Source organism: Schistocerca nitens, chromosome 2, assembly GCF_023898315.1.
Source record: "Schistocerca nitens isolate TAMUIC-IGC-003100 chromosome 2, iqSchNite1.1, whole genome shotgun sequence".
NCBI classification, from domain to species: domain Eukaryota; kingdom Metazoa; phylum Arthropoda; class Insecta; order Orthoptera; family Acrididae; genus Schistocerca; species Schistocerca nitens.
Window position 1 is genome coordinate 213,477,841 of NC_064615.1, and position 12,977 is coordinate 213,490,817.

Genomic DNA, 12,977 nt, shown 5'->3' on the forward strand with positions numbered 1-12,977 from the left:
TTGTAACTCCTCGTATAATGCGGAAAAAGAAGAGCAATTACTTCGCATCAGCGGCCGAGGTGACGCTAAGATTCTGGGAAATAGGAAGAAGCTCCAAGTATTTAAAACTTTCTGCGCAAATTTGAAACACGCATTGAGTGAAATCATACACAGCGCGAAGCTATTTGTGCTGTCCTGAAGGAGGATCTCCTGACGGCAAATAAGGTACCTTGATTCTGTAATATATCAATCGCGATAAGGTACAGATAATATTTTTACAGTTTTACGAGTATCTGAAAGTCTAAGAAATTATAGGCATGACCAATGAGCTGTACTTCCCTAGTTGGGATTTTCAATTCCCTGCCTCAAGTCTCCCAGCAACCTGTCATAAACTTTTGTACCAGATTATAAAACTGCATTCTGAACTCTAGAGATTCATAATCTGTCTATAACGTTTTACGCCTAGTATTGTGGTAGCGAATTTTACAGTTCACCACTCATTGCTTCTTGTTATGAACGACATATTACATTAGGATTTCGTTACTTTACTTAGCTTTTGTGGTAAATAGTCTGCAACGAATTAATTTTTTTAACTATTCCCTGTCTGTCGTTGGGTCAACCGCTCGTCTTTTCTCCATTAAATAACCATAAGCAGCTGCCTTCTTATCTGAATCGCTGTATTCTTCGCTCTCATTTTTCCACAAAGATGTGTGATTCCTCTCATTTAAAATAATTCAACAATGAACTCCCTAGAGCAGTGGTTCCCAAACTTTCTGATATTGTTACCGCTGAGTGCAATCAGATGTTAGCTGAACGCCCCTCGACGTTTGTACGTAACTATACTTCATAATGAAAACGAATTTTCTTTGATCACTTGCATTTTTAAAATGACAAAAGTGTATGTGGTTCAAATGGCTCTGAGCACTATGAGACTTAACTTCTAAGGTCAGCAGTCCCTTAGATCTTAGAACTACTTAAACCTAACTAACCTAAGGACATCACACACATCCATGGCCGAGGCAGGATTCGAACCTGTGCCGTAGCGGTCGTGCGGTTCCAGACTGTAGCGTCTAGAACCGCTCGGCCACCCCGGCCGGCAAAGTGTATGTATTTTATTAAACCACGAACTAATGAATCAATTGGTACTGCTTCATTCTAACAACTTTTTTTTTAATAGAATGACAAAGCAATTCTTAGTGTATCGTAAGTACACCACTCCTCTACATTGCGATACTTGACTTCACCCACACGCTGCACACTCAAGTTAAAATCCATGTGCTTTACTTATCATTCGTAAACCACTTGACTGCAGGACACTTACTTCTGTCCTGGCAGACACTGGAAGATTTCAGGTTGCCAATGCTTTGTGTCTGAACGTTGTCACAAATAATAATAATAATAATATGTAAGACCTTCAGCAATGTAATATCCATTACGTAGTAACTGTTGTGTTGAGATGTCAGTTTCCGATCTGTTGCAGGAACTAGCTGCAACTCAAAGAAAGCAATTTCATGAGATATTTAAGCGTGTATGTCTCAATTTTACTGTCATAGGTGCATGGCACAAAGTAGAAAGTACATGTGTAGTAGCTGGACTATAAAAGGAACAAGGAAAATGTTGTTCATACATTCGTTTCACAAGCTGTACCCCTCACCATATTGGTCACACTTTAATGCTAGTCATTATAAGAATTGTACTAGTCACTATTACATTTTCACGAGATAGTGGTAATAGTAATGGTCTCTAAGCCCGCCCGGCTAGCCATGCGGTCTAAAGCACTGCTTCCCGAGCGGGAAGGCGTGCCGGTCTCTCGCACGAATCCGCCCAGCGGATTAGTGTCGAGGGCCGGTGTGCCGGCCATCCTGTGAATGGTTCTTAAGGCGGTTCTCCATCTGCAGCGGCGAATGCGGCTGGTTTCCCTTATTCCGCCTCAGTTACACTATGTCGGTGATTGCTGCGCGAGCACTGTCTCCACGTACGCGTACACCATTAACTACTCTACCACGCAAACATTGGGGTTACACTCGTCTGGAACGAGACGTTCCCGGGGTGAGCTGAGGGATGGGGTGTCCACTGGGGGCCGAACCGCACAGTAGCCCTGGATTCGGTGTGGGTCGGCTCCGTCGTTTCTAGGTTCCGAGTTCAGTACATCCATACAAATGGTCTCTTAAAAATAGTTCAGTTTCGTGACCGAAAGACAAGAGATTTCTTTTGTTTTTATCCTTCAGAAAATTTCATTTTACTTCCTGGGGGTGGGGGGGGGGGGGGTGGGAGGGAGGGGATAATTAAACCCAGGCTGGGAATCACTGCTCTAGACCATGTAGAAGCGTATCCACCGTTTTAGAACTTACTCTGCCCACAGACGAGAAGCCGGCCGTGCGGTTAAAGGCGCTGCAGTCTGGAACCACAAGACCGCTACGGTCGCAGGTTCGAATCCTGCCTCGGGCATGGATGTTTGTGATGTCCTTAGGTTAGTTAGGTTTAACTAGTTCTAAGTTCTAGGGGACTAATGACCTCAGAAGTTGAGTCCCATAGTGCTCAGAGCCATTTGAACCATTTGAACCACAGACGAGAAGCACTAAACTGACTCAAACACCTTCGGCGCACAAGATTTGCGGCGATCTTCTATCCATACATTACAGTTTGTCTGCGCTGTTGTGGTGTATGCCCACTGATTTGAGTAATTTTACTCAAACCTATTTCCACGTTTGCCGCACATCTCGTCTTGTATCTGCCCAAAATCTGCTGCCCATACGCAACAATCTGTCTTCACAGACCTGATGAGTGAAAACAGTTGTGGATACGGATGGATCGTTATGTGTGGACGGGTCCCAAGTAAACGTTTCCGTTCGTCTGAGTTCGCAGAGGATAACGAAGTGGAGGAATTCGGAAACGACTGATTCGGTCCGAATCGGGCAATAACTGAGTACGGGTGAAGGAAAGATGCAAGTAACGATACGCTTCATGCAGTAACGAAACGGTATTTCGAGTCTCGTGCGATACTCGTTACTCAGTGACGAATATATGCGATATGCAACTACCCTAGTTCGGTAAACTCGAATGGTTGCCAGTGTGGATATCGTCGGGTGCGAGTGCAAGCTGTGTTGACGTTGCGCTGTTCATTTACCCGTGGAGGGCTGGAAGGAATATAGGGTCGGCCGCGGTGTATTCCTGTGACCAGTATAAGCATAAGTGCACTGTGAAACTGAAGCGTGTGTTCTCTTGTTGTAGGTTCCGGTGGCTCAACCTAAGGGTGCTGCAAAGTTTGGTGGTGGTGTGCTGCGCCTTGGTGATGCTGGGATTCACCCTCGCCATGAACTTCATAGAGGGGTTCACTTTTGAGCGATCAAGTAAGATGCATCTATTTTGCTCTTGTCTCCTACTTGGTGTTCAGCAAAAACGTAAGCCTCTATAGATATTTTACGCCAAATTAGGCCAAAAGCAATGTAGAGTTTGATTCCGTGATGATGTTACCATCTTTCAGGGGCTCTGGAGAGGGCTAAATGTATCAATTTGAGGTAAGGGACCCTAGATCGGAAATGCTCGATTCGAACACTGTAAGCGAAACTCTACTCAAGTTCCCCCTTAACTTCATGCAGCGCTCAAATTGAAAGACTCAACGTCCGAATCCTGGCCATGGCGTACCTACAGAAGTCCTGCTGAATACTCCCCAATGCCCTCAAATAATTTCTCCTTTTGATGGACGAGAAACGGTGCATGCAACTTGATGTCAGAGAGATCGATGTCAGAGAGACCGAAATTCTTGTCTACGGTACATTAATAATGAATTCCATTCAAACGCACCAAGTTTCACAAGCAGCTATATTTACAACAGGTGTTCAAAATGGCGTCCCCATCATCAATGCACGCCCAAAGCTCTGTCGTACTCTTTCTAACATCTGTGGTGTCGACTGAACAGTGTTGCAGGCAGCGAGAATTGTTGGCAGAAGATCCTCTTCAGTCTCGACAAGAGTCTCGTACATAAGACGTTTCACATGGCCCCACAAGAAGAAATCAAGTGGGGCGAGATCAGATGAACGTGCTGGTCACGAAGCAGGACTTCCTTTGCCCATCCACTTTACACTGGCGTGAGAAAAGTAATGGGATAGCGATATGCACGTATACGGACGCCGGTACTATCGTTTACACATGGCATAAAAGGTCAGTGCATTGGCGGAACTATTTGTACTCAGGTCATTCATAAGAGAATGTTTCCGACGTGTTTATGGCCGCACGACGGGAATTAGCAGACTTTGAACGTGAAATGGTAGTTGGAGCTGGACGCAGTCCATTTCGGAAATCGTTAGTAAATTCTATATTCCGAGATACACACTGTCAAGAATGTGCCGAGAATACCAGATTTCAGGCATTACCTCTCACCACGGACAACACAGTGACCGACGGCCTTCATTTAACGACCGAGAGCAGCGTCGTTTGCGTAGAGTTGCTAGTGCTAACACACAAGCAACACTGCGTAAAATAACCCCAAAAATCAATATCGGACATACCATCAACGTATCCGTTAGGAATGAGCGGCAAAATTTGGCGTTAATGGGCTATGGCAGCAGACTATCGACGCGAATGCCTTTGTTAAGAGCACGTCGCCTGAAGCACCTCACGTGGACTGGCGACCATATCGATTGGCCCCAAGACGACTGAAGAACAGTGGCCTGGTCAGATGAGCCCCGATTTCAGTTGGTTTGCGAGGTGCCGGGGCCAGCAGTGTATTTAACACTAAATTCTAGAATCTACATATGTAAATGATGCTCTAAGCCCCCCTATTCTAACTCCGACTTTTGCTGTTGCACAAGGATTAAAAATTATATGCGAACTGACTGTAATCAACCCTGCAAGTGGAGTAGAAAAGAGTTTGGCACCTGCGATAATTTAATTTGATAAATAAGTTAAATAAAGGAAGGTTTCATAAACGTAGTGAGAAATGATGGGTTGCTCTACCAATTAACAGAATGAAAGTTCTGTCCAAAATAACAATATGATTTATTAAGACTAAACACAAAATAATAAACAAAAACACATGAATTCTAATTTATAATACATCAAATTGGCTCAAATTGGATACACATACAAACACTGTAAAGGTGAAGTTGTCCCTGAACTAGATCGTGAGGTTTAAGACGAAGTGGTATGTGGAGCCAATTCCTTGCCACTCAAATCTCAAGAGAGACACACAGCTAACCCAACAGTAATTGCTGCTACTCAAGACAGAACAAAGTTAGAAAAAGACGAACAGGCGCGCTCTGCTGAGCTCTGATTATCACCTAGGAAAATCCCTATCTGCCGGTGCTGCGGACATACATTACCAAACTGTCTTCTTAACTGCCCGAAACATGATCTGGCATACCGGAGGCGAAGGCTGGTTGCTTCGACGTCCTCAACCGAAAGGGGAGAGCCGACTACCTAGAGCACCCGTACAGGCCGAACACACAACATTCCCGCCCCCACGACAGTGGCCGTGGTTAAACGTTCCAATCAGCAACTCGAAAACCGGCGGAAATTCCACTCCATTGCCGGAGCACTACCATTCCACCAATGGAGATTCTTGGCGCCAATTTCTGTGCTGATTTTGCTACGTCACGGAGCTATGCCCTGAGCAAGCCAATCACAGTTACTATTTTGCAGAAAGCGCGGGAATTTTCCCGCCACAACTGCCTGGGTACACAAGTCATTCCCACGCCTCGCTGGTAGCCCGCCAGAAAGTGTTTTCGCTAAGATTCTGCGAAGTAACGGAACCTCTAGCCCAGCCGCTACTTCAAACCCCTCCGGGCGTGTCTTTTGACAATGTCGGCGTCTGCAAAGCATTCACTCGACTTCCTCGCACCCGTCGGCTTAACCCTCTCCAGTTCAACAGAGCCTGCCTGTCACCGAACCACCCGGGTGACGAGAGACGCTGCGTGGGAAGTCCGCGTGTGAAGGAATAGCAACTTTCCACCGCATGCAATTGGAGAGGAGAATCGTAAGATAGAAATATGAGAGGGGGCTCATGCCACCTCTCATTGCCCCTACGCCATTTTTAGATTGTAATTGGTGAGCGGTTGGCTCACTTAGGAGCAAGGTAGCGAGTCAATCGCCCAAGAACAATCTCGCAAACTGACTCCACATGCCGCACTCTATAAAGAAAATCACTGCAACTGAAAAATGCAGCTCATAGAGGGAGGATTATTTATGATGTAGCCAACTTCACCTTCTTAATATGGAACACTAACACTCACATCACACATCCATACCCAGGGAGTCCCTTCCAAACACCGATTCACACAGACATTCACGCTCTAAATATGGCCCGGGCATCTGAGCCAAATATAGAGCAGTTTATTCTTTACAATCAGAGTTGGAGTGCTCCGCAATTAAATGCCCAAGATGTTACAACAATTTGTATCATTAAACTAACCTGAACTCACTCACACATGATACTATTTAAGTTAACAATCTCTTTGTGAGCTTTCAGAATCTAATTACAAACTCCGATTCATTCTGTCTCCCTGCAGCAAGAATAACCTTTACAAAATGTTCCCTGAACTGATGGTCCATTCACAATGACAGTGGTGGTATCTGCTTCAGTTTATGGGGACTTCAGGCACACTGTTCGCATACACACAACAATAAATACAAAATACAAAAAAAACATGGTGTGGAGAACAATACAGTAATTTGTAATAAGAATTACAGTGTAAAACACAAACACATACAAGGTATAACATACATTACAAAACCAACACTAGAGAAAGAAATTTAAGAAAGAAAAGAAAAAAAAAGGTTCATGGGGCATCAAGTTGTGCGTGCACATTGCACAATGTTCACGACTGTGCTGAGAATGAGGCACTAAATCACATTGTTAGAAATATTCGAAGCACTTCACACATTACACCTTACTGACATCACATAGGGCTAAACGTCGGGTGTTGTTGCTACGTTGTTGCAACGGCAATAGGGTATGCTGGAGCATCTGCAGTACTCTGTTGAGATCGGACCAAGACCCACGCATATGATGACAGCAGTATGGTAGGAAGACACAGTGGTAGGCTCTCCTCACGTCGATTAATTGTCTCTGAGGTCTACTTGTTGGGATACATCACTAGTCTAGGCCTCTTCTCTCGCTGGACAGTACTTTATGTTTCCCAATATTGCAGTTCGACGAGGGATGATGGCACGTGGAGTGACTCCACAAGTGTGTGAGGTCATCCATACAGGATCGAACTAGGAGTGACGATTGCTAAAACTGCTCTCTAATAGAGAGGAGAAGTAAGAAATGATACCATACATTTGTTAGTGTGGCACGATACTGCTTTGTGTATGCAGATCGGCCAATGCTAGTGAGTTGTAAAAACCCAAACAGGTGAGTACATAGCGTCCCTTTCTGTCCTGAGGCACATGAGGCGCAGGTTCTGACACGATATGTGATCTTCTTCGTGTACTCACGACAACGTGGTCTGCCGCAGGGAATCCCTCCAAACGGCTGCCGCGTCCGGAGAGTTAGCAGGCTGTCGCGTGTGGGTCGCGTGTCAGTGTCAACGGCCAGCCCCACTTTCGCTTGTGGCCCGGCGAGGGCTGTCTGCCGCCTAATCCCTCAGGTACACGGCCCGGTGCTGTCAGCTTGTAGGACCGGATGCTCTCCCGCCCTTCACGTCAGGTAGCGCGCTGACGCTTTCTTCTTGCAGGTAGCCGATGACCTCCGGCTGGCCCCTGCATTGCCACGATCCCCGTCATCTGCACAATTCTTACAAAAATCTTATGCCTAACTTTTCCCCATGACCTTCTATGCTATAATAAATTTACATCACGATACATTGATGGTCTGTCATTTCAGTCACTCTAATTTTAATTTTATAGTTATTTATCTGTAGCTATCATAACAAAAATCATGGAAATAATTTCTCTTGATATTTGTGTAGAGACCGATCTCACTATTGTACATGGTGTGTGACGCTATATTGGATGAAGAACTAAATGTGCGGGCCCGCACTAATATTACTATTAATTATATAGATCGACAGTAGACATGCTCAAGAATTAACTACCATATGCCAACGATCTACATTCTATGTCTTCTGAATAAATTATGTTATTATGCAGGCTGAAGTTTTACTGAGCTATAAAGAACATGCAACTTCGCTCGCCGGTCGTCCCTCCATCTCGGGCCTGTGATTTGATGACCTGAAAAATAGCATCCCAACAGTCGCGCGCCACACTTGTGGTAGAAAACCCCCACAATATTAATCTAGTTATTGTTAAATCCTATAGTTTAACTTATCCTAGTATGTCGTACTTTCCCTTTTATTTATTTGTTTATTTATTTATTTGTTTATTTATTTTTGTTTACCTTATACAATACTCTTACATAATTCCTGTTACGTTGAGATGTCTCGCTGCTCGCCGCTATTGACGACAGTGATGTGCGCGCCGTACGACATGACCTCCGAGTTTTCATTACGCCTCACTGAAACTCCGGAGACTGGGTTAGCCATGGCTATACAAGACAATAAATTTATAGTTGAACTTAATTTTGTATGTGATGCAGTTTTAGCAATGAAAGCGCACCTTTTCAGAGGCAATGTAATTTGACCAAGCCAAGTCTGGTTCCTGTTGAGGATTCAGTCGCCCACCACACGCCACCTACACAGTATGTCACGAATATCCTAGTATGAGTCACTGGTTATTCATCTGTGACAGTCGCAAGCATCATGCTAAATCCCCAACCAGCACATTGGCATGGTAGGCTTTATGCCCGCATTTCTACCGTCTAGGGCACCATTGGAGTCAAACGCTCACAGGTTCACCCCGACTTGCAAGACAACGATGCTGGCGCATCACTGTAAAAACTATACTGCCCATATTCATCCTCGAAATCACGCAATATACCACAATCTTGCAGTGCACTGACGCGTGCCTGCAAGCATTGGTATGAACGTCTCACGAACTGGTTGTGGCCGCTATGGAGCGTATCACGACTTCTCAGAACGCTTCTAAGAGCACATTCTTGTATGCGCCCGTTTGTGCGACATCTCGTCACTCATCTTTATCCCTTAACATGGACACCAGATAGGAAAGGACAAAAAAAACATTGCTCATGGAAAGGTAGTGCCTCTTATCGCAAAGACAGAGGAGATCGCGAACATAGACAAAAAAAAACGTTAACAGCAGTAAATTCTTATGCAGCGTGTTAATACTTTGACAATCTTAATCTATTAATGCAACGATTATCGTTCCCCGAAGAAAGGTTCATATATTTGTCTATTCTACTATGTACACCACTTACACTACTACTATAGCAAGGTTCATGTATTTGCCCATTCTACTATGTACACCACTTACACTACTACTATTCCACGAACTCCTTTATGTGAGAGATGTGGTGGAGTCCTATGGACTTCTTTCCTTTCAGCGTCTCCAATTCATAAGCATTGTGGTGAGCTGCTCTCCTTATACGGTACGGGCCGTTGTAAACAGAATAGAATTTTTGGCATTTCATTTTTTGTTTGTTCGAAAGTCGGAAAGACTTCACGAGCACCTTTTGTCCAATTTGGAAGTGTCGTAGACGAGCTCCCCTGTCGGCACGTCTCTTCCTGACCTCTGCTGCAGCCCGTATCCTCTTGAGAGCCAAATCCACTATGGCTTGGTGCTGCGTTCGCGCCATTCGTGGGAAGTTTACGACCTCGGTTATCAAGTCCTTAGGAATCCGGTTTTTCAGTACTGTAATGGGTGCCAATTTTGTTATCCCATGGGGTGCCTCATTGATCACCTCCTGGAAGTCTTTAAGGAAAACGTCCCATGTCGTGTTACAGTACAACCGGCACAAGTTTCCGAGTTCCTTAATAACCCGTTCTGCAGCATTCGAGCTCGGATGGTGTGAAGATATAAAAATGGGATCAATTTTACATCCACGCAACGTCTCCTTCCATGTTTTTGACTTAAACTGTGGCCCGTTATCAGAAATAATTTTACTCACATGACCAACCTGTGGTAGGAAATCCCGGATTAGGGTTCAAATGGCTCTGAGCACTATGGGACTCAACTGCTGTGGTTATCAGTCCCCTAGAACTTAGAACTACTTAAACCTAACTAACCTAAGGACATCACACACACCCATGCCCGAGGCAGGATACGAACCTGCGACCGTAGCAGTCGCACGGTTCCGGACTGCGCGCCTAGAACCGCGAGACCACCGCGGCCGGCCCGGATTAGGGCTCGTGATACAGTTCGTCCTGTCGCCCTCTTCAGTGGCGTAAAGGTAACGTATTTGGACGTTAGTTCAACAAACACTAATACGTAAGTATATCCTCTTCTTGTTCTTGGCAAAGGTCCCATCAAATCTGTTGCTGCTAATTGTCTTAATTTGGTCGGTACGATTGGGTATAATGGTGCCTGCATGCTCACAGTGGTGTGCTTAGCCTTTTGGCAGTCTTTACACACCGACAGTACCCTCCTTATTCGACGCTCCATGTTTCGAAAGTAACACATGGTCCTTAGCTTGAGATTGCACTTGCGTGGTCCGAAGTGTCCATAGCTGAGGTGAGTATGCCATATAACCTTGTTTATTAGGTGTTCAGGGATGCATATCCCCCATTCAGTGTCATTGGCATAATTTCGGTGGAAAATTATGCCTTTCCGCAAGAGGTAGAACTGCCTGATGGTGGCGTGTCTTCTGTCTATCCATTTCTGTTTCAATAACACTAGGGCAGGGTCCTTGTCTTGCTCCTTCTTGATGTCCTGCATACTACAGGTAATAAAATTTTCAAAGGCTACTTTCTGCATATAGAAAAGGCAGTAGTGATTTTCCTCCAGATCTTCTTCCATGTTGTGCTCAAATCCGATCGGTGACCGTGATAAGGCGTCTGCAATAATGTTCTGACTGCCGGGGATATATTCTATCGAAAAGTTGTACTTGTGCAGATATGATGCCCACCTAATGAGCCGCCTGTGATTAAGCTTTGCAGTCATCAAGAACTCGAGTGCCTTGTGGTCTGTGTAGACCCTCGTCTTGCGACCAAACAGAAGGTATCTGAATTTTTCAAACGCCCATACAATAGCCAGCGCCTCTAACTCGGTTACTGAGTAATTCCTCTCACTCTTGGCTAGTACTCTGCTACCAAACGCAATTGTCTTCCACACCCTGTTTCCTTCATGTACATAGTCTTGGAACACCATGACACCCAGACCTGAGTATGAACTGTCCGTTACTATGCAAAGCTCTTCTGCTAAATTAGGGTGTGATAGGATGGGTGCTTGTAATAATGCGAATTTTAATGCTTTCCATTCGGATTCGGCCGCCTCATCCCATTCCCAAGGAATCTTCTTTCCTGTAAGTTGATGCAACCTAGGACTGCTCTGAGTTTTGACATGTATAAAGCGGTTGTAAAAATTTATGATCCCCAAGAACCCCCTTAACTGCTTCTTTGTCGTAGGAATGGGAAACTTTTCAATCGCTTCGATCTTTTCGAGATTTGGCGCAATGCCCTCACCCGCGATGATATGTCCCAGAAATTTGACAGAGGACGTCCCAAAATTCGATTTTTCGATATTGATAGTCACTCCGTATTCCTTGAATGTCGCAAGGAGTTCACCGAGGACCGCATTGTGCTCTCCCCAAGATTTCTCCGCGATCAGCAAATCGTCCACATAGCTGGTGACATGACGTTTCAAATTATCGCTTAGTATGCCGTCCAGCCCCCGAATGAATGCGGCAGACGAAATGTTCAAACCAAATGGGAGACGACGAAACCGGTAACATCTTCCAAATCTAAAAAGGCTGTGTACTGTCTGCAATTTGGATGGAGCTCGATCTGCCAGAAACTTGATTTTAGATCAACTGATGAGAAGATTGATATTCCATGGAAGTTTTGTAAGAGTTCCTCTAATCGTTCCGGTCTGTCTGTTTCGGGTTCTATTATGGTATTAATTTGTCGCGAATCCAAGACTAACCGAATACTACCATCTGCCTTCTCGACTACTCTTAACGGGTTATTATAGGCTTAAGCCGTAGGTTCTATTATTCCTTCACTCAGCATTCCCGTAATTTCAGATGCTACTTTCTGTCGATATGCCAAGGGGATTGGATAGGGTGGCACACGAAACTGGTTGTGCGGACGTACACGAAATTCATATTGGAAGTTCTTTATTGATCCTGTCATGGGAAGGAAGACCTCCGCATGTTCTACTAGTAATTTCTGAAGTTCTTTGCGGTGTTCGCACCTTATATTCTTTATTGCTTCCACTTTTTCTCCTATTTTCTCCTTTATTTCTCCCATTATTCCGACTTCATTCTCATCCGTGTCCTCTCCCCTACCCGCAACGTCGACCTGTTCTTCCTTTCTGTCTTTCAGACACGCATAGTTTATCCGAACACAGTTAGACGGTAGTTGAGCTGGGATCAGCTGGTCGTCGAACTTAATGTGGACGGGATTCCCTTTCCTCAAAACCACTTCACCTCGTCGTAGATCAACTATCGCTTCATGTTCATTTAGGAAGTCCGTTCCTATTATCATGTCGATCGCCAGATTTGGCACGATCCAGAAGTTAGACTCTATTTTGTGTCCTTGGCAGGAGAATTCCAGTCTTGTTTGTTGGGTGACCTCCGTACATTTACCCGCTAATGCCCCTTTTATTTTGGTTTTCTTAACCGATAGGACAGGCCAGTCCATCTCCTGAGAGCACCTCTTGTATGCTGCCTCAGATATTGCTGTTATGTAGCTTCCACTATCTATTATCGCATTCAGACTCTTTTCAGCTATTGTTACTGTGATAAGAGGCTGCCGATCATGTCGAGGAGTTGCTTTATGTTCCTCGAGCAGGATTTCTGATAAATCTTCGTAATGTATCATCCGTAGTTGGCCAGGTCCGAGATTACGTGCGAAATTCCGGCGGCCTGTGTTCGCACTAGTCTGGCGTCAATCCCTAGTTAAGCTCCACCTCCTCTGACGTGCATTAGGATTTGGAGGTCTAATTTCAATCTCCTGGTTCTCCTGTTGTCCTTGATTTCACTC

The 12,977-nt window shown here is 44.9% G+C and overlaps 1 protein-coding gene across 1 annotated transcript in view; it reads left to right on the forward strand.

Moving 5' to 3' along the window:
* The window catches only part of LOC126234932 (gustatory receptor for sugar taste 64f-like), a 157,693-nt gene that overhangs the window by 16,060 nt on the left and 128,656 nt on the right, over window positions 1-12,977 (forward strand). The window contains exon 2 of the mRNA XM_049943672.1: window positions 3,211-3,329. Within this exon, the coding sequence (XP_049799629.1) occupies window positions 3,211-3,329 (119 nt within the window). The remainder of the gene's footprint in view (window positions 1-3,210; window positions 3,330-12,977) is intronic.